The 22,141-nt window shown below is 39.8% G+C and overlaps 2 protein-coding genes and 1 long non-coding RNA gene across 13 annotated transcripts in view; 2 read left to right on the forward strand and 1 right to left on the reverse strand.

Moving 5' to 3' along the window:
* Positions 1 to 22,141, forward strand: part of CFAP74 (cilia and flagella associated protein 74) — a 274,549-nt gene that overhangs the window by 209,722 nt on the left and 42,686 nt on the right. Inside the window, exon 1 of one of the 9 annotated variants that reach the window (XM_061351677.1) lies at positions 14,551 to 14,574. The exons of the other annotated variants lie outside the window; for them this stretch is intronic. The gene's annotated coding sequence lies outside the window, so the exon portion shown is untranslated. Of the gene's footprint in view, positions 1 to 14,550; positions 14,575 to 22,141 lie in introns of those variants that run through there. 9 annotated transcript variants of the gene reach the window in all.
* On the reverse strand, positions 1,477 to 18,639 carry GABRD (gamma-aminobutyric acid type A receptor subunit delta). 3 transcript variants are annotated; one of them, XM_061351692.1, is made up of 9 exons: positions 17,952 to 18,639; positions 11,391 to 11,503; positions 11,219 to 11,286; positions 10,060 to 10,280; positions 9,324 to 9,406; positions 6,935 to 7,072; positions 5,897 to 6,049; positions 5,100 to 5,311; positions 1,477 to 4,196 (listed from the first exon to the last, which is right to left on the reverse strand). In XM_061351692.1, exons 1-9 carry the CDS (start codon positions 18,017 to 18,019, stop codon positions 3,897 to 3,899), a joined length of 1,356 nt encoding a protein of 451 aa, XP_061207676.1. In that variant the 5' UTR covers positions 18,020 to 18,639; the 3' UTR covers positions 1,477 to 3,896. The 3 variants fall into 3 exon arrangements, with proteins under 3 accessions (XP_061207676.1, XP_061207675.1, XP_061207678.1); XM_061351691.1 differs by having other exon boundaries at positions 5,897 to 6,052; XM_061351694.1 differs by lacking the exon at positions 11,391 to 11,503 and having other exon boundaries at positions 5,897 to 6,052; positions 17,952 to 18,184.
* On the forward strand, positions 4,203 to 6,541 carry LOC133211373 (uncharacterized). Its single transcript, XR_009725188.1, has 2 exons — positions 4,203 to 4,999; positions 5,512 to 6,541. It is a non-coding gene; the product is annotated as an uncharacterized LOC133211373 (long non-coding RNA).

Genomic DNA, 22,141 nt, shown 5'->3' on the forward strand with positions numbered 1-22,141 from the left:
TTTTTGCCTCTCCTTGATGCTAATACAGCCCATCCAGAGGCAACATTTAACTAACATCAAATTCAGTTTATTTGTTTATTATCATGACATTAGAGTTGAATAAGGCATTGTCTTTGGATATTAATACATACAAACTATTAATGTCTGATGATTTTTTAAGGATGATTTTTTTCATTTAAAAAAAATCAAATTAAGTACACACATAAGTGCAGAAGATTCAAATTTATGCAAAGCTCCAATTGTTACACCAGACTCCTGTACTGAAGTTTCTCATTAAGAAGAGTTTGAATGGCATCTGACTTTATTTCTGGCTCTGGAAACAGATATAAGAGAATCCCAGTCTTTATGGTGGAGGTGTTTTGTCTTGTGCTACTCATGCAAGTGCATTAAAAGTAGCTGAGATACCTCTTCTCCCCTCTGAGTCACCTTGTTCCTGGAATGGACACAACAGCCGTATGTATGCTCACAGTGCACGTGTCTGACTCTGTGCAGTGTTCTGAGGTGGTTATTTTCTCTTTATTTATGCTTCTGTCTACAACATTGTGATAGTCTAGCATTCTGGCTTGATGTTTTTTTGAGGAATATATTGCTGCCACCTTTTACTTTGATCACTCAACAACTGGGGTGTTCACCTTGAAGATCTGCAGTCAAACTATAGAAAACATTCATTGACTAAACCTTTTGAAGAAGTCAGCAGAGCATGCAGCCTATTACTGCCTCCCAGTCAGAGGAGAAGCAACTGATTTTGTCCAGTAACCTTATGTGATTGCTCAGTTGGCTTCAGTGTAAGGAGTTATGTCAGGTGCACAACCAATTATTACTGCTGAAGCAAATAGATTAGATGTTGCCTGTATAGTATCTGTAGCTACCTTCTTGCTAATTATTTGAAATAACCAGCCACTGCACGCTAGAGAGACTAGGTCAGCGCTTTGTTCTCTGCTCTTCAGTAACTGCAATTCCAAAATAATTCCAGAATAATTGATTGTTTTCTTATGATTCACACCGCACAGGAACTTGCTGCGAGTATTTCAGCTGGATTTAGTCAGTAATTTCACTCTTAGCAGCAGATACTGTTCCTGACAGGCAATGTAATAAACTACTAGAGAAACCAGTAGGATACAAAAAGGCTAGACTCTGCTTTCACAGCAGTAGTTAATCTACTGATTTTAAACTGAAGATTATTTCTATTTAGGCAAGTGTAACAGAGAAGAATAAGGCGCTACGGTCTTTCTAGAGTGTAGTACCGCTGTAGTGATAAATGTTCAAAGTTCTGAGCAGAATATTTCACACTTGCCTATGAAAGTGCATCATCCAAGAGTTACATTTAAACTTAAGATGCTTCTGAGGCCAGACAAGATTTAGATCAGATGTGAATTGAAACAGCTCATTTTAAGCTGTAAGGAGAAGTAGAAAGGATTTAAGATAGGACCCGACCGAGGATCACGGAAAAAGCAACAACTTAGTAAAGAAAAGGCATTGTAAAGTCATGCTACTTGTGGTTTTATTCCACTCTGCACTTAATCATTATATAAAACAGTCCAAATGATCTAGAAGACAGCAAGAAGGGTGAACTTCTTTGAGGGAGAAAGTGATTAAGACCAAAAGCATACTTTGGAAAAAAATGGTGTATTTCTGTAATGTAGCATTTCATCAACATCAGGAACAAACACCAAGAAAAATACAATCCAAAGAGGAGAAGCAGGAGGAAAAAAGAAGCCTGATTACCTGCATGTATTGAAGGACATGCAGAATTTCATTGGCTTTCTGGATAAGGTGAAAGTTGGGCAATACTTCGCTTTAAATCAGTATGTGCGAGTCTTCGATACTGTGGTAAATAGCACTATGTAAGTACTACTTGGATGCACTTACCTACTTGGAGGAGAAGAGTTGTCTCTCCTGAAGGATTTTTCTTCTGTAAAACTCAAAGATATAGGAAAGAAATCAGTATCATTATAGCAGTTTTGGAGAGGATGCAGTGATATGACAGAACTGAAATTCCTCAACAAGTTAGTGGCAGGATTTGGGACCAGAATCCGGGTGTCTAAGTCCAGGGCTAGACTGGTGAGAATTCTGTGGAACGACTCCAGTTTGCACTTGCCAGCACACTTTTGGCAAGTAGGTTTTCCATTAAAGCAGAAACTAAAGATTGAGGTGAAGCTAAGCCTGACTTAGGTGGGAGCATATTTACTATTTTTGCTCACTTCAGGATCCCTACTTTTTCTTCAGAGCATTCTCTTACTTCAGTATTGAACAAATCTTATTTTAGGTTATAATCTGAGTTTAAATGCTCTTTCAGTGCTGGTCATACAAAATCAAATCATGTGTCACAGATAAGGCAGGAGGAACACGGGCACACTCCACTGTGATCAAATGCTTGTTCCATCCTTAATTGTAATTGTTAACCATCAGCCACTGCATTCGAGATTCCCATCTTCAAAGCCCAGCATAACTCTTCACTTATCTACACCTTTTGTCTTGTTTAATCTCACACCTCCCCATGCTCCCTTCCATTGTAGCTTTCAGCCACTTGCTCCGATTCCTTCTTCCCCTCCCTCTCTCACTTCATATTTTCTTTTGTGTCAGTCTCTATATTTAAAAGAGAATCTCACTTTCAAGACAACAAAATCCTCAAAAAAGTTTCCCTTTTGAAGTGTCTTACACTGGTTTCCTTCACTAACAATATTTTACTTGTTAAAATTCATATCCCAAAATATTTACTGTGGAATTTTTTGGCTGTTGTGAAGCTGGTGTTTGCTGTGAACACTGTATTCATTTGCTGAGTTCCCTGGAATTATTTACAGAACAAAGTGTTATTTTGCATGAATGGGGTGAGAGGCTCTAATCCTGATTTAAAGAGTGTGTGCATGAGTACCCACAAATTTCATTGTCAGATAGTGGAAGTGAAGAGGCCTAAAATGTTAGCTCAGCCTCTGAATAAAAATGGTAAAAATATCCAAAGCAACGCAGTAACTCAAAGCCAGTTATGACATTTTTTTACTTCACTCAGCTATTTAGGGACAGATGCAAAAAGGATATTTTCAGAGGCACACATGGTAGACTCTCACTGAAAATTAGCAGAATGAATTCTAAAGCCCTTCCTGAAAATGGAGTCTGAGTTCCTTCATTATCAAGCTTCTTTAAAATTTTTCCCAACCCAACATAGGAAGCCTGAGTTTTCCCTGTGTTTCTAAATCACTTTTATCTATTTTGGGGCCTATTAAACTAATAAACTTCACTGTATTGAAGTATTTGTATTTTCATTAGCTTAGATCTGAAATGTAATGCAGTCAGTATTAACAATTCAGTAGAATCTTATGCAGTATATTTTATTTCATGCTGTCACTAAGAGCATTGAAATGTTTTCAATACTCTATCCAAGACAAATAATAATTTAAGAAAAAGCCCCCGCTCCGCTCTATTCCCTTTTACTTTGTTCGTGAGATTTTTAGGATTAAAACCTCCACCACTGCTGTTAAACCTTGACCACCCCACAGAAGGCCAAATGCAGAAAACTACTCTTGTGTGGAAGTGAGGAATTAGCTCTTCTATTACAAAAAAGGAAAGGACCTAAGTGTGAAAAGCCAAATCTTCATTACTGATCAACCCTTAAAGTTGAGGAAACCCATGGTAATTTAAGATTTAAGCTTTTGCTGCAAATATGTACATATGGAAAATTGTCTCATGGTAATCCAGGAAATTAGGAGATGGGATTGTTTGGCAGAATAGAGTAATTACTGTCTCATATCAGATGGGTAATAAATTGCTGGTTTTAGTAGGAATTGATAGCAGGAATTTCTTGACTTTAGAAGTACCTCAAGCTCTGTTGAGAACAGATAGATCCATACAGTTTCTGCAAGGGCTGTTTAGTCCATAGGCATTGTTCAATTTGTAGCTCTTCACATTGTGTATGCAACCCAGTATATAACATTGACTGCTGCAAAGGCTGCTGGGAACACGGCTCTAGCATATATGTCAATGGTATCGGCATCAATGGGCTTAAAGAGGGACTTCAGACCACTCTTCTTATCCAGTTTCATTATTTGCCGCTGTTTTGTCTCTCCAGTTTCTATTTCTATTGTGCCATAAGATCCAGGCAGGCTTCTGGGAATTCGGTGCTGCCTATTGGAAATGGCCAGTTCCTGGCTGACACCAGCTATGGAAAGGGAAAACAGAACAATGGCATTCTTCACGTTTATCTGCAATGGAAAGAGAAGAACCTATAATAGCAATTTATAGGGCAAAGGTAGTTCATACAAGCTAGACCTGACACTGAGATGGTGAAATACCCAGGAGATCCATAGGTGCTGAATGGTATTTATCACAAATCCCAGACTGGTTTTGGTTGGAATGAACCTTAAAGCTTATCCAGTTCCAGCCTCCTGCCACAGGCAGGAACACCTTCTACTAGAGCAAGTTGCTTACTTGCTTTGGCAGAAGGATCACTGAAAGACTCTGAGCTACAGCTTTCAAATTCTGGTTATAATTTTACATGCTCAAAATTATCAAGGTACCATTGAGATAACATGCTTAGGCCCTCCTGACTCAAAACAATTGACTGACTTCAAGGACACAGTTATCCCATTGTGTGGCCAAAGCCCACAGGCAGTTCTCAGGCTCTTGTCAAAGCTGAGAGAACATGGAGCTGGGACAGAAAATTAATAAGGGTCAACTTAATTAATAAGCTACAGCTTAATAAAATGAAATAATAAATAATCATAAATAATACCCAAGGTGCCAGAGAGTTCAAAAATATGTAGGCCTGGACTTCTAATTGTGAATTGTTAAAAAATAGTTCCTTAATCAGTTCCTCTGTGCTTCTTCATTAACAGTGCATGTATGTACGTGAAGAAAGCAGCAAAGCACATCTGGAGCTCCTGGAAGCAATTTCATTCGTCTCTACGGCCTCCTTTGTTCAGTTCCACTGGGCTTCACACCTACACAACTTGGATCCATGCTCATTACACCTGTATTTACCTTATGCAGCTTTGGTGTAACAAATGTAATCTCCAGGGAATAATATTGAAGACTAAAGTCTTTTGCTTTTTTACTATTATTTTACTATTATAAGTAAAGTTACTCATAATATTACATTTACTGACCTCTGCACTCTGCCTTCTTGCCTTTAGCTTGTTCTTCTGCTTTTTCATGTAGTCAGCATTGAAATGTGCAAATGCATATTCAACTAGTGCAGCGAAGACAAATACATAGCAAATCCAGAAGTAAACATCAAGTGCCTTGATGGCAGATGCTCGTGGAAGCGAAGATCGGGCACTGACCATCAATGTAGTCATAGTGAGAACAGTAGTTATACCTGCAGTCAGTGTGAAAAATTTTACTTTAAGTTTCACAGTGTGTATTAAGTGTATTTACTAGTCTGAAGCTGAGGAATATTTTCACAGGAGAAGCCCCTTAATATTGTGGCTTATGATTTTCAAAACAGGGGAGCTCGTAAAAAACTGCCTTGGTATGACTAAGGCAGCTTTGAACATGTTATTCTTGGTTTTATTCTAGATCAGGACAAACAAAACCAGAATTAACTCTCAAGAACTCCTGCATCTTACAACCCTGACTCAGGCAAACAGATCCACAAGCTTTAAGAACATTATTTTGTCACTGTCCCAGTTCCTTCAAATCAATTCTTTCATACATGTGCCTCACACTTACTGTTGCTTTTAACCCGCTGTAGGTGGTTATCTTCTGTTCTGTACTGAGGCACATGTCATGCTCTGATAGCATGACAAAAATTAGAACATGAGGGAATTCTTTTAAAGGACCATCTTTTCTGCAGATGTAAACACAGTATTCATAACTGCACTTTCATGGAAAATGAAGATTATTAGAGATAATTGTAAGTTGAGCACACTCTTCCCTGTTAGTTCCCGAGACTCTGTTTTACCTAATGACACTCGGGCAGGCACAGCTGACTGACTGATCCAGAAGGACACCCACGACATGGCCACGAGTAAGATAGAAGGAACGTAAGACTGAATGATGTAAACTCCTCGATTTCGACGAAGGTGGAAGTGGAGACTGAGCCTGGGAAACTGACCTGCTGAAAAAAGGAGCACAGAGACACTGTGTGAACTACAGTTAGGCTGATACTCAAAATAACATCTCCTATAATGACACAGATCTACCTTCTTAAACATCTTTTGGACAAAGATCACAAAAAGTTTTTTCAAATGCTGTTCAGTGAGGTTTCCTAAACCCTGCATGAGGTACTGCAGTTCTCATCCGCTAAGAACAGGTGAAATGGTTTGTCTAAGGTCAGATCAATACCTGATCTGAAAATTAGAGTCTTCTCAACTAACAGTATTGTTTCAAAATGTTGTATTGTCTTATCATCTGCTGTAGAAAGTCCTCCAGATACTAAATTTAGATTTTTTAAAAGTCCAAGTTAATTTCAAACTCAAAAAATTGCTTAGAGATGTGCAGCATAAATGAGAATCTGAATACATGAAAGAGGATGAAGAATCAGCAGGAAAGAAATTACTCCAATCTTATACAAACATTGCAATAAACCCAGTGCTATGCATACACACCACTGACTTCTGCACAGAATTAGTGTGATCTGACTGGACGTCATAAGCTCCATAACATCAGGGCTTATGGAAAATTCTCTTTATCGGAAGTTGCAAATTAGGTCAAGAAAATGTGAGCAATACCTTGAGTGGTTTTATGTAGTGCTGTCTGGGTGCTCCAAGCAGGATTTTGTCAAACATATAGAGCTAAAGTACATAATATGCTACAGTGGGTACCTGAAGGCTCAGCAAAGGTTGGCATTTTTTACAGGTGTTGAAGAAAACTCTTATCAAAACCCTGGCAGGTTCTTAAATTAGTAAAGTAAGAAGCAGGATTTTCTATTATAGATACAGGTTTCCCTGTCCAGGAAAAAGATATGTACTGTCCCTGAACTGAAGACAGATCCTGTTACCAGATTTGAAGTTCATAATTTCTGTTGTGAACTGGTAGTTGGTAATTGTGAACTGAGCAAGCTGCAGCTTATCCAGCCCATGGATCTCCTCCTGGTTTTCTGACCAGTGGTAGACAATGTCCTCTGAAGAGTAGCCATCTGCAAAAAGAAAACCGAATAAATACTAAGTTTGACAAAGAAATTTAAGCACTTGGAGGACTCATAGTGGAAGTTCTCTAATTCTTCTGCTGTGCCGATTTCCATTGGACCCATTGCAAAACATGCTGTGATTCAATCTGGATAATTCACTGTCCTGGCAGCACTGATGTTGCCAGTGTCACACTGGGGTATCTTTCCTGCAGGGAGAACAATCCAAGTTGATTCACACTGACTAGCAATATGTGGCATGGCACAAGGCAGTGCCATGAGAAACAGTCAAATTATCTCTCAAAAAGATTATTGCATACTCAAAGTCAAGTAACTGTTGCTGTTGTTCCTCAGACTAGCTAACTTACCCCTGTACTGGGCTTGGATCTCAGAGGCACAGAAATTACTGATTGTAAGAGAAAACTACTATCAAATTTGATCTACCTATGCCTATCCTACTGAAAACAGATTAGGTTACAATTCTGTATGGCAAATCTATCTCCAAGATCACACATTGATTTAACAAGATAGGTACTCTGTACCAGTCAGGCAGCATTGGGGAAACAGATTTCCTTTGACAGTGATTCCCCAGTGTCCTTAAAAAGCATGTGACCAGTTGGGTTTGTATCAACCCTTGCAAGCCCTGCGGTGCTTTTACAGACACTGCATAAGGTACATACTGAATTGTTTATATGAATCCCCACTCTTCGAAACAACTTTTAGGGCCTCCCCCAGGCTTAAAGTAGTTTAATAAGAGAACAATGTTTATGCCAACAAGCTATGTGTTGGTTTTCTGTCTGTTCTCCAAACGGTTTTTGAACTTCCTGTTTTCCCAACCAAAATGACAAAAAGGTAAAGGTTTCAAATTCTTATTCCTTCCTTGAAATTCTAGATTCTTAAAGTTTTGTAGGAGATAGTATGTGGAGAATGGAAAAGTCAAGTTTGTGCAGCCAGTTAGAGAACAGCTCAGCCCCATGCCTATTCTGAGATGCACCAGCGTGATATTCACCATGTAGATCATCAGGATCATCATCCTGTTAATGACTGCAGCTGGGCATGGGTGGCAGCTGGAAGGTAATGACCAGGGAGAGGTGCAGGGCACCAGGGAGATGGGAGAAGGGGGAATATGTATGAGGAGATTTATGCGATATACGAAACCACAGGAAATTGATCTTTGCTAGTTCTGCTGTTAATAGAAAACTTGCTACTAAAACATTCATTTGTTTAAGAGGTTTTATTTCTGCATGTTTGTTTCATTGAAATCAACCCCCTCAAATTCAATTTAAAAATGCAACTACCACCGAAACTCCCTATAAAATGTGCTGGGAGAGAGAATCAGTTGCTGGTACAGTGTCTGCTGCCTCTGCATTTGGTGATTAACTATAGATTGCTATTTTTTACAAGAAAAATGGTATTGTGGTTAATTGCCTAGAAAACAAAGTCAGTGTTCAAAGGGAAAAAGATGAACTTGCATCAGCAGGCCAGTGGATCTGCTCAGAAACTGCTATTCACAAGTCTCTGGAACCCTCAGGACCTGGAGACTCCTTGATATAAAACCCACAAAAGGCCAGTTCACTGCTATTGATCAAGTGGGCCCTGCTTGTACCAGTAGTGAATTTCAGTCAAAAGCATTAATGCTCATGGGAATTACATGCTGATCACTGATAAAATACAGGTTGGACAAAATATAAATTCATTCTTCACCCTCCTTTGTGAGCAGAAATAAATTTCAGCCAATCCATGCAGTATTCTGATTGATTTTGTGTAACAGATACAAGAATGCCTAAGCAAGCTAAACAGATTTGTAAGGGTTGGTCATTGAAAGCAGGTAATTCTTTTACCTGTTTTCTCATAGAGAAAACACAGCACATCAGATTTTGTGTGTGGGCTCCTCTACTTATCCTTACTGGATTTGATGCAAACTTCAGTCATGCTAGTGACTGTCACTATTGTACTGGGTTTTACATCATGCACACAGATGCAGACATCCGTCAGGAGGACTGCAGGTTGTTCATCTTCACTGAATTAAATCCTAGTTTTGAACTGGATCTGAGTTGAACTGGTATTGAAAAGTCCACAATCTAATGCCCAACACAAAATGAAGGCATTCCTGTTTGTACCCATTACTTCTAAATCCTGAGGCACCCTTGACATTTTGTGGACTAAAGCACAATCATTCCAGCAAACTCCAGCAAGCTAAGTACCATATACACAGGCTTTACACAAAACACAGGTTATATGAAATACTGTACTCAGCCCTTACAGCTCTCCAAATCCAACATGCATTCTTGCTCATCCATCGGATACTTGGAAAGGTCCATGTCACAGGCCACTGTTGAGGTAATCCTGTTCCAGGCAACACGAACACCAGTTAGATGCATTCAGATAGATGTGTCTAATGTCAGAGGACACTTTAGCTACTTCTGACAGTGAAAAGAACTTTTCTGAGTCAAATCTATTCCTTTCCACTGTCCCCAAGATCACTACAATTACTTTAAGGGTGACTTTGGACTTACAGTTTCAAAACTGCAACTCATAATCTTTTAGAAAATTACACAATCAACTTCAAATATAGCTACTGAATTCTAGGAAAAACACTTTTCCAAAGTGAGGAAATAATACTTTTTCTGTTTGAAAGATGGGGAAGTTGAGCCTAAATCAGGCTCCTAGTTCCATTAGAAAATAATGAGAGAGTGGAGAACAGAATCTCTGCCCTGTTTTGAGCATATTGCCTGCTGACCAAATAGTTATGAGGCGTTTATCTCCCATTAAGGACATTCTAAAAGTGATCAGTGATGATGCAGTGTTGCCAAAGATACCTTCCTGGCAGTATAATCCTTGAAAACAAAGGGGTCTCTGGTAGGGGTCACCAGTTCTTTCTTCCATGTTATGTTAATAATTATTTCAAGAAATCATCCTAGGAAAACTGAGTGATTACTTTAGAGTCTGTCCGAAAAGTTAATCCATGATAGGGTAAACTTGTACTCTTTCTTACTCACCTGATGCTGTATAAAATGACTCCATCTGGCTGGAGCCTGATAAGTTTGTTTTCTACTGTCACATCATGGAACCAGGCAGACTTGGCATTTACTATGAAAGTATCTGGCAGCCAGAGTTTGTCCACAAACCGGCTGTCCAGCCCCAGTGTCTCATTGGTGTGGTTGTAGGACAGGCGGTCGTCTCGCCAGCTCTGGTGCAGGAATACAGTCATGGTATACTCCTGGGGGAAGAGAAATCTCAATCAAAAAGTGATGCTAAGCAAACACAATTTTTTGTATGTCTTGAGACATAATGTAATGTCTCAATGGTAGTCCTGAGGCTTAATCAAAAAGCATTGTATTAGCCTACAAATGTAGTAACTGCTTCCACTGCAAGTAAGTATTTTTATGCTCAGTCAACCACAGAGCTGCCCAAGTATTTTAATTTCTGTCATATGCTTCTACCACAGGTAAACCCAAGATATCAAAAAGTGATTTGATGTCAGTGTTACATACAACCCGTTGCATGAGTTGTGTACGCCCTAATGAAGAAAATCTGTTTATGTATCTCCACAAGTGCAACTTTTGTTCTTGAAAGCAAAACTAAAAAAAAACAGGTGAAGTTATGCATATGTAATGAAGGGAAAGGATGGAGAGAAAGCCAACATTTTGATTTTAAAATTAAATCTATTGTGTTTCATAAATGCAGCTAATCCATGCCAATGCCTGTTTATTTGATTTGTAAGCTGTTACACTCCACTGTGTTATTGGAAGGGCTTTACATAAAAATGTGTAAACCAATTGTAAAACAACTACAAAACCAATTGTTCCCTTAGCTTCTTTTTAGAAGTCTCTTTGCTGAAAAGGAATTTGAACAGAAGTTGGTGTTAATGCTTAAAATTAGGCTTTCTGTTAGTGTGTGCTGCACAGATCCAACCCTGCTAACGGTAGTAAAGAAATCTCAGTGACTTACACATTGCTAGATTCTTGTATTTGCCAATGTCTGCCAGAAGATACTCTGCCTGTGTCTTAAAATACAATGTTTGTTCCCTGTAGCATCTTCCTGTGGTAATTTCTCCACTCCAAACACGTTGGAGATCAACTTTCTGGTTAGTTTTGTCCAGTTTCTGTCACTGCAGTACATACGTTCACAACTGGGTAGGTTTAACTGATAACTTACCATGTTCACTTCTGAGATGTGGTCGATGCTGGCTACTTCAATTGCGAGAGCAACGTTAACAGGCGGACCTGAGAAAAAATGTTTGAATTTGTATCATCAAAGTACCTATAAAAATATAGGTAGGGCAAAAGGATTGTAAGAAACATAAGAGATATTATTCCCAAAGTCTCACCTCCAATCCCAGGCCTGAAGTTACGTGCATACCCCTTCATTAAATCATCCAGGTTGGGTAACCAGGATATTTCGATGTTGGAACCTATGTAATCTCCAATGTCAGTATAAGCTCTAGGTAAAGAGAATAAGTATCTTTTAAAACTTGGCCATGCTCACACACCAAAAACTAACAGAAAATGGGAGACATTGACTTCTCTTGTACCAGATATCACCTACAGTATGACCAGCTATACTGGTAGAAATATACTGTATATAGATAGGAAAACCATGTCAGACACTTCAAAGTAAAAAAAAAAAAAAAAGTAGGCAAAAAATAGATTTAGAAATGTAAAGAAAGCATGAGGGAAACCAATATACTTAGATTACTGTATAAAATGCATCTGTGGATAATGAAATGCATCTATCTGGGTAGCAGTTTATAGCAGCTGTGACAGCTCTTAGTACAGCTATGGAACAGCTGAGATCAAGAGGGCTGGTGATTTGTCAAATGTGATGGGTAAACAGTAAAAATTACACACCTGGAGTTTGGATTTAACACATTTGATTTTGTGAAAAGGACCACTGGGCCTCAGGAATGTGAAAAGCAATGCTAACAGAAGGTGTACAAACACCTGAAAACTGAAAAAACATGGTCAAGAAGGAGAACTTTTTAAATTGAGGCCTTGGCATATTAAGGAACATGAGACTATGTTGAAATTATTTTGTTCAAAAATGTAATTAATTGTAACCTGCAAGCTTCAGCCATAGATGTGTAATGGTAATTCCTATTCAGTAAAACATCTAAGCTCCTTTTCTAGGTAAAGAATGATACTTTATGTCCTTTCCTAATTAGAATAGATAACTCCAATACATTTGAATTAATATAGCTGCCTAAAAATCTCTTTGTCTTTTCAGTAGAAGATGGTGGTTTTCCACTCCTGTTGCTAAAGCTGCAGCCAAGTTTTATGAAGTGTTTTGAAAACAGTGCTTAGGTAGGAAGGTGACTCCTCTGTAGTGCCCTACTTCGCACACCTACATACACATGTGTTTTAAGCACATTACAATCTAGAGGGAATTTACTTAAATATCCATGACACAATTAAAAAGAATCTTTTTCTATTATTAATAAAGCCTTAGAGTCAGATCATCAGTTCACAAATGTTTTGAAGTCACTGAAGCTATATGCACTTAATACCAGTGGGAATTAATAATGTGTTACAGCTAAAATAATTTTATAGCTGGATTTACCTTGCTGATGTTTATACTACTGGTTCATTTTAAACTGCCTTTGAAATGGGCAACAAAATGATTCTTTCTCAGTTACTGACACTCTCACATACTAGCATGGTGCTCACAAAATGGCTCCTAGCTACTCAAAGAGGGTATGAGTCAGAGTAACCTACAGTTTCATTTACAAAGAGTTATCACCGAGTTACCAAAAGCTTTTGCTAATACTAAGCTTTTTTCATGCAGATGATTAAGGGGCCAGAGCATCTGTCATATGAAGAAAAGCTGAGAAAGCTGGGACTGGAGAAGACTCAGGGGGATCTTATCAATGTATGTAAATACATGAGGGGAAGGTGTAAAGAAGGCAGAGCCAGGCTCTTTGCAGTGGTGCCCAGTGACAGGACCAGAGGCACAAACTGAAACACGGAGATTCTGCTTGAACATCACGAAACACATTTTTTACTGTGAGGGTGCCTGATTACAGGGACAGGTTGCCCAGAGAAAATGTGGTTGCCCTCCTTGGTGGTATTTAGAAACCATCTGAACATGATCCTGGGCAACTGGCTCTGGGTGGCCCTGCTTGAGCAGGGGTTGGACCAGATGACCTCCAAGAGTCCTTTTCAACCTCAACCATCCTGCGATCCTGTGAACCTGTGTTTTACCTTTAAGCTGCCCCATGATCACATTAAACAGACATATTCTTCAAATGGCATTGTCAGACTAACACAGAGTCTGGTAGAGCAAGGGAAATAATACAGACACAAGAACTAATGTTCTAGCAGGTCTCTGTGCTTGGGGGTGTGACACAGCATGGTGTAAATGAGCCCAAGTTTTCCTTGTGTCAGTTTAGGTCTCAGGTCATCCCAGGTCCTCCAGCACAGTGGAAGTCTCCCATTCCCCTCATTTTTGTCCCTCAAGAGTATTGAAGGAGAAGAGAAATAGAAAAATCAGAATATTATTCTACCTAAAATATTTTCATTTCTTTTTTATCTGGTGAAAACAGAAGTGTGGATATTGGCAGACAGTATAGCAGCCCTCAATCACAAACAATGGCTTTGGAAAGCAGAAGTTTATTTTTGTGGCACTTCATGGGCCAGTTTGTGATAACTCCTTTGGGCCAGTCTTCTACATTATTCATTCCGTACATCAGGACCAGTGCTTTCAAGTTACATGAAGGATGGTGGGAGAATTTCATTCACCCTTGATAAGCAGTTGGGATTACATAAGGCCTAAAATATTACTGATTTATGGTACCTGAAAAAGGAAGACCAGCATAGAAAATATGCATTGGAAGGGATTAACTTTTCCAAGTGTAAGCAGTAAAGATGAAAAGAAAGGAAACTACTATTATTTGATTCAGCAGCTTCACTTCGTGACATAAACTGCTATAAAGCCTGTTTTAGTAAGAAAAGGACTTTGTAAAATTAAGCTTTTGATTTGTAAAATTCAAGAGGCATAACAGCTCATCAAAAAAGCTTATCTTTATTTTGCACCAGGCCAGGGAGGGGTGCTTGGCTGCCTGAATGGCAGCACAGTCATGTGCACTAATACCACTCTAAAAGTCATTCCCAAATCTAAAGCTGGATGTAAAACTTCTTCTCTGTGAAAACAGAAGCAAAGAGGAAAAAAAGATCACTAATAAGTGGGCAAACTATGAAGTTCTTCTTTGCACAACAAATCTGTTCTTGTGCAAAGAACTTCATAGTTCTTTGGGAAGAAAGGGAAGTTCTCTTTTCACAGGGAAAGTGACTCCAAGCAGTGAATCTCAAATGACAGAGCAGAGAAACTCATATCTTTCAGAGCTCAGTACTAGCAGTTCTAGAATAAAAAGTCTGTCTAGCCCAAAATCCTTTTTGACTGAGCTGACATCTTTCTCCCAAACAACTTGGAGAGCACATCTCTAAAAGGCTTGTCAGGCCAGAACACTGGTGGAAAAGGGTTGCTAGAAATATATCAATACAACTAGAAAATCTCTGGTAAGTATTTAAATTACACCAGGGAAGGAGGCAACCTGTATGCTCTGTGCGAATGAGTGCACTGCAGCTGATGAACCAGACTTAACATTAGCAATACTGGTTTTGCACAGCAGTGCCAAAAGCTCTGCAGCATCTTTAAGTCAGTGGCCCATAAGAAACTGATTTTAGGTCACACTTCCAGAAGGAGTGTGCTAACCTCTTGACAAATACATACAGCAGTAAGATGTTGAAAATCACTTTTTGCATCATCCATTTCTTCTTTAAGTCTGCTAACCTGATTCTTCTGGGGACTGTGACATAGTTGTTATATGTATCTTTAAACCTGGTGGATGGAAATATCAGTTTGATATTGAGGATGGGATGGACTACTTTTAATTTCCTTTGAGGTAATCTTTCGGGGGCAAATGTCCCAGATGTCATTGCCATGAAGGAATCTTTCTTGGGGAAAAAGGAATATCCTGCAAGGTCAGTGAGCAATCTGGCCTCTGCCAAACTCCAGAATTATCTACAGCAGTATGTGTATCCCTCCCATCTGCCATTCCTGACTCTAAGTGAAGCTCACTGGAAACCTTTTGTACTTTGAAATGTAATTGAAAAAGCATTAAGCTTAATTCATGGCAACCTTTTAAACATCAAAGCCCTATTTCCTCTCTGTGAGTTTTAAGCTACAGAAAATGGACCACTGTTTTCATACATTTATGTGTTAAACCTGCTCTGTTTCCATGAATATCAGTAAAAGACTGAGGAAGGCACACCACAGAAGGACAACTGTATGCAAATGTATAAAAGTCATTTAACATAGTAGAATCATAACTATAAAAGATACACCTATTTTTAATTAGAGAATTAAAATCTCTTTCCATAAGGAATTCCAAAGTACAGACACACACTCCAAAACTCCTATCAGTAGTACTCTTTCTCCACGCAAATAAAGCAATATTCCAAAGTGTATTTCAGCAGATGATCTCATTCACTGTGGCACATTTATTACTGCAGCATCCACACCAAACTGATAATATAGAGGAAGCTCCAGTCTTTGCCCCAAATAGCTGTTTCTTACCACTAACCACTGTCTCAAGCAGAACAGAAAATACCACTTTTTAAAGATGTTTACCTGGTAACAGCACTGGCATAAGCAGGATGTGCTGATTTAGGTCAAATATGGCTCATTCACTTCAGTCAAACAGCACATATGACAGAGAAATTGCTTCAACTATGGCTCCTTAAAGCACCCCAAAAGGGTATTCAAAACCGCTCTAAGGAAGTAGCTTCATCTTCACCTCACTTTCCTCTTCTGCCAAACCAGAACATTATTTTAACAACTCATTTTCCCTTTGGGAAGTCTTATGTTGTACCACCGAGTTCAGTTCTTCCTTTTTTTTCAGTATGTTTTTGCTTATGCCTATCAATATACAGTCCATAGAACTCACAAGCAGAGAATATGGTGAATTTGGAAGTCCTTTGTCATCCCAACCATAAATCACGTTACACTTAGAACACAAAAGCAGAGCAATAAAATGTAGTTATTGACAAGTTTGCCCATTATTGTAAAACTACAGTGTTAATAAAATACTGCTTTTCATAAAAGCATCTCTTACCCTAAATACTTACAGAACTAATTACAGAACTCCAAGGAGAAAGAATAAAAAAAGTTAATGTGCTTCTTGGGCCCTTCAAAGGGGAATTATTTCATAGGTCATCTGTGTGTAATTTTACTGATGCAAGGAATTTTGGTTTTGTTCTGTTTAACTCAGAAGCACACATGCAGGTTACTCACTTCTTACAAGATTGAACAGTGTTCTGCCATAGCCGTGCTAAATCCAGAATCTTCAGAAAACTTGTACTGAACAGAGCAGCTCTTCGACCACTGAATTTCTCACAATTTGGCATACTTGGAAAACTACCACAAATGGAACAGTCAGAATTTCACAAGGTAGAATTTGCTTTGCCTTACTCTCTGCCACATGTATATGTATTTCTAACAAACGGATCATCACTGTTGTGTAACTGGAGGAAGAATGTCCAGTAACTAGGTAATTAATCCAACTGTAAAGTCATTTATCCAACAAATTACAGGCTGTACATATCCTGGCAGTTGCTGTGCCTAAGAACAAAGACAGGCTGACTCTTCTTTAAAATTCTTTCTTTCTTTCTCTTATACTCAAACACCACTTTTCAACCAAAATACATAATGCTAGTCCAAGCGCAGATAGAGAGACAGGCTCATTGACATTATGTGCAAGATCTTGATGCCCTTAGGTCACAAACAGTACGTCCTCTGCCTTTGCTGTAACAGTGGATTGCTTCAGAGCATGACAGTGTCAGGATCTGATCCTGGGTAGCAGCCTCAAGGTCACAGGATAAGTCACTATGTCAGTCCTAAATAAGAGCAGTTCACACTTCCTCTAATGCCAGATCCTTTTTCCTTCCCAGGGAAAAAAATCAGATCTCATTAATTAACTCCAAAACCTATGACAGCAATGTTATGGCTTACTACAGTTATCACTTTGCTTCTTACACTCCTCCGAAGCTATCAGTAATGCCTGTAAAGTCAAAGCAGGAAGAGTGATGTAGGCATGCATTTTTTACATACAGCAAGTTCTTTTTCACTCCCCCTTCTATTTTCATTACATAATCATGGCAAGCTTTCTCGAAATCCATCCTCCAGATCTGGAGAGCATATAGAGAGCGCATAGCTGGTTGCCTAGCTAACACCTCCTGAAGAAATGTGACTCTGAATTGCAAACATAGATCTTTATAATTTGTTATTTTAAGAAATGGTTGGGGTACTTCAGACTTTTTTTTCTAAGATCTCTGCCCGTCTCTTCCTCTCATCTCAAGTTCAGGAGTCTTAATGAATCCATTAGAAAGGAATGTCTCTCCTTGGGGGTTTTAATTGTACCTATGGAGGCCCCAAGCAAAGATGTTCAGTTCATACCCCATTGGCTGTGCTGGATTTATGGAAGAGTTTCTCATTCAAGCAGACCCCCTACAGAGCTGTTATAAGGATGAGGCTGCGCTGGGATGTGCAATACCGTTACAAAAAGAGATTGCCCCCAATTTAGACCCAGTGCCCTTGGGAAAAGGCGTCTATAGGCATCCTGTTAAAAAAACACCCATGGATGAACCCAAGAAATTGCTGCTCAGTTGACAGAAGTGTGTCCTCTGCTAGAAAAAGGAGGAAAACAAAAAACCCAAACCAACAAACAACCCCAAGATGGGTCACACTGAGGAAACTCTTCAGTCAAGCCCCCTTCCTCCTGAGCACTCACTCACGGCAGCCTTAGCTACAGGAGACTGGGAGCCGCAGCCAGACCCGGCAGTACCAACCCCACCACAACAGCCTTCTAAGTTAGAACGGTAAGGCATTTTCTTACCTGATACACCTGTGCTGCTGGGTGCACAGTAGGACCAGGGCAGGAAAAACCCAGGTAAGCAATTCCATTTTACTCCCATTTACTAGACAGTGGTAAACAAAACCCAGGCTCCCCGGCTCTCTTGGCTGCTCAGCAGCTCCAGCAGCGTTGCCATCCTCGTTGGCTATGTAAGTTGAGGATGAGTTTAAAGCAGTGCTGTGATGCTCAGCAGAAGCAGCCTCCCCGGTCTCTCCCGTGCCCTGGAGCCATGGAGGCAGACAGTAACGGGTCGCAGGGCAGCTCCACTCCTCTGCGGGCACCGGGCCGTGCCCCCGGTACCCCTCACCTCTCCGCTGCGGCACGGCGCACCCGGCTCTGCCTCCGGCCCGTCTGCCCGCGGGCCAGGCTGAGAGCTGAAAATAACCTCTGGAATGATAGATAAATCCCGCCGAGCGCGGGCGGGAGAGAAGTAAAAGTGATCCGGAGATACTGGCGTCCTGTGCTAATAACTGCAGAGAGGAGGAGGAGGCCGTTTGGCAGCAGCGAGCAGGCGGCCCGGGGAGGGCTCGCGAGCCGGGACACCGCGAGTGCGAGCGGCGGGAGGCGAGGCACGACTCGGTTCGACACGATGCAAGTCCTAGCCGCAGAGCTCCGGGGCGACCGCAGCTGCAACCCGCCCTGAAGCAGAGGGAATATAAATGGGCGGGGGGGAGGACGACGGTGCTCCGCTGAGGAGGAACTGCCGCCTCTTCCTGTTCCAGGAGCCGTCCCACGCGGGTGTTACAGACGCAGCCCCGGGGTTTCACAAAGTTCTGCCTCGCCGCTTGCGGGTCCCCGATGGGCTCCTCCGAAGTGAAACGCTCCAGGTTACTCCAGCGAGCCCGGAGCTGTGACACTGCTTTCGCCACTCTCCATCCCGCGGTAGCCCCGTCCGCGCGCCCGGAGCCCCCAGTCGCCCCGGCGGGACGCTGCCGGCCGAGGAGAGGGGAGGGAGCCCCGGACTTGCAGGTCAGACTCGGGTTTCTCCTCCATATTCGCTCTTTTCTTCCCCCCTCGTCCGCCTCCTCTTCTTCTTTTGGTGCTGTTCAATCTAGAATGACAATTTTAAAACCAACCCACAAAGGAAACACTGGAAAGGAGGCATTTTTTTAGAATATCAGACAGCACAAATGAATGTATAGATTCCTTAAGCAAATGAAAGGCTGCACCAGGGGTAAAGTGTTCCATTTATGTTTTCCTGTGCTTATTATTCAATATCAGTATTTCAAATGACAACTAAAGGGTGGTGGATGAGGAGAATAACAACTCAGTGGGATCCAGGAGGAGAAGAGGCATGCAGATACACACAGTACGTACACAAATGTACACAGCTTTACACCTTTCAGGGTATTTTCAGTTGGCCTTCTTTCATATTTTTCCTGTTCTTAAGACTGGTGTTCCAATGAACTATGTTTCTACTCTGAGAATACTCCTTGGTATTGTTTTCCTCTGGCTAAACAGTCATCATCTAATTTACTACTAGCAAAAAAGCATTTTCTGTCTTCAACATACATCTGTAAAAATAGTAAAATTAGCCAAGGCAAATTGTATATGTATAATGAATGTGTGTATCTTATACATGTGTAACATATATATGTGTGTCACTATGTATACTTTTGTATTGTATACACATATAAAATGTATGTGTGTAGATATTTGTGTGTATTTTATACATGTGTAACATATGTACGTGTGTCAGTGTTGGTTTAAGTTCATTATGGCAGCATATGCTCTACAGGCATAGATCTTGCTACAGATCTGACCACAAAAGCAAGTTAAAATGAAATGGCAATCCTCTAAACAAATCACTATGTAGAGAATTCTATTTTCTACAACAGCAACACTTCCAGCACTCACTCTGTTTGGTCCCATGAGAAAGTTCTTTGCTGTCAGTGGTTCTGATACTTCAAAAAAGAAAAAAAGAGGATCAGTTACATGCTTTCTCTAAATTCAGCACACTAATTCTCTTGCTTACTTTTACCATCACATGCCTTTTTCAGCAAAAACCAGCAAGGTGAATGTCCATAAAATCCTTAATGCAATTGTGATGGGAGGATTGTAATAATTTTTCTAAAAGAGCCCCTTGCAACCAAGATACGTTACAAGGGTTCTGGTTATCCCTTGAAAATAAACTATCCACCCCTTTCATTGGACATTGCATAGGGATATTTATCGAATTGTGGAAAACATCTAGAATGATCAAGGTTTCATACTGTAGATTTGGATTAACAATGTCATGATGAATGGAAGAATCACATACAGGGAGTTTTCCGTCATCACGCCTGGATTTAACAAATCATCCTGTTATTTTCACAGAACTGATTTAGCTACCACTTTGTACTTCAGAAACAGAGATGTTCTAAGATCCATTCCCACACAATTCAAAATAAATGTGCAGCTTCTCTCAGATAAATAAATTACATTTGATGTATCTGGGCCTTAATCATATCCTCTATATTATATAGAAGAAGGACAAATGCTGTGTTGTTCAGGCTTAGGTTTAGTTGAATCTGCATACAAGTATGTATTTAAGCTAAATAGGCTGTTACATATACATGTGCACCCCCAATCAAAATTAATAATTCCTATTAGCCAAAGGGAAGAGAGGGGACAAAATAATAATAATCAGTAATGTTTAATTTCCTACAATTCTAGCAGGATATCCCAAACTCTTTACAGTTAATGACAGATTAAATTTTCTCAAGAGATAGATTAAAAAAACCTAAACATTTAAAATGGCTACTAAAATATCAAAACAAAACAAAGAAGCTCCATAAACCTTTCTCATCTAATCCTCTTGAAGATAATTAAAGCTTTCCTTTAGCTACTGCCTTGGAACTGTCAAATATTCCTAAAAAGATGGGCTGTGGTACTAAATGTTTCTTAAGCCTGTTTGCTACTCTGCTAAGTGCTTCTGCTCATCTGTGTGGCTGCAGTCACTGGTGTTTGTGAAAATATCCATCCTACAATCGGCCCTCGTACATGGAGCTCCAATGGATCATCAGCATGGGATGAAGCCATGCTTCAGCATGACCAGGCTGTCAGGTCAGGGTTACACAGTTTGGAACAAACCTTCCTCTTTGCTGTTGTACATATAAACCTGTAGTAGAGTTGGCACAGCAATGTAATAATGACTAATGATACCTAGGTCAGTATTTCTGGATGTTTTGGCCATGCCAGTCTATCAGAAGTTGATGGGCTCCTCACACATCTGCACATTTTTACAGGTAAGTATCATTTAAACATTATTAAATAATTAGTTGCAATTATAATAATTATATAGTTAATAAATACATAAGTATAATAATTATAATAATGATTCTCTGAATCAGTACTGTATTAACAATTCCTAATTGCTAGAGTATTTACTCATTACAGTAGTAAGCAAAAGTCACAGCTTTGAAGTAATGTTTTACTGTAATTGAGACCAGAAACCCACATTTCAAAACATGTAAAGTATTTGTCTTCTGGAGCACTTAACAGATGGGAGTTTCCTGATCACAGTCATCCCTATTTTTATAACTGCTATCATAAAACAATGTATTGGAGGGCACAATTTGATGACACTGAGGAGAAATAGACTTCTTAATTTGAGCCAGATAACAAATTTACATACTCCTTTATTACCTCAGGATTTTGAGAGCATATCAAAAGGACATTATTTAATTTACAGTTGCACTGCACTACCTGATACATTTAATAGATCGTTTCCTAAACAGGACAAGTGGTTTTACTGACAGAAGGGAAAGATGTCATATTGTCACGTACAAATTTTAGAGGCAAAAGATATACCACACGTCTAATTATTTTCACTCATGATTCCACCTAAATAGCTCATGAAAGACTGTTGTGGCAATGTCACATGTACCCCTATTTTTATAAATGGATTTGGAAATACCAGTAGCAATCACATGTTGGGAATACTTAGCTCACTTCAGAGGCTGTACTTTACTGGCACTGTATGAATGTCCCGTGGTCCCAGCACGTGTGTGTCTGTATTTAATAAATATCAGTATAATCACAACATTAATTCTCTTTTTACTTGAAGTGCTGGCTGAGAAATGTAGTTTTCATGCTTCCAAATGTTCTGTAGAACACCCAGTTCCTCCCTCAGTCCACACACATTTATTTGACAATTATGGAGTGCAATGCAACCAGACGCTTTGCCTTCT

Source organism: Neopsephotus bourkii, unplaced genomic scaffold (genome assembly GCF_033783945.1).
Source record: "Neopsephotus bourkii isolate Nb327-2 ecotype Australia unplaced genomic scaffold, CSIRO-AGI_Nbou_v1 NB_593, whole genome shotgun sequence".
NCBI lineage: Eukaryota > Metazoa > Chordata > Aves > Psittaciformes > Psittacidae > Neopsephotus > Neopsephotus bourkii.

What these genes read in the sequence shown, in the direction of transcription:
- GABRD (XM_061351691.1), bottom strand. Translation starts at nt 18,019, where the DNA reads ATGGAATTGCTTACCTGGGTTTTTCCTGCCCTGGTCCTACTGTGCACC. An exon ending in CAGCAGCACAGGTGTATCAG is followed by an intron (nt 11,504 to 17,951) that starts GTAAGAAAATGC and finishes CTCTTTACCTAG; the next exon opens with AGCTTATACTGACATTGGAG. An exon ending in GTCATTTTATACAGCATCAG is followed by an intron (nt 9,407 to 10,059) that starts GTGAGTAAGAAA and finishes TGCCTGGAACAG; the next exon opens with GATTACCTCAACAGTGGCCT.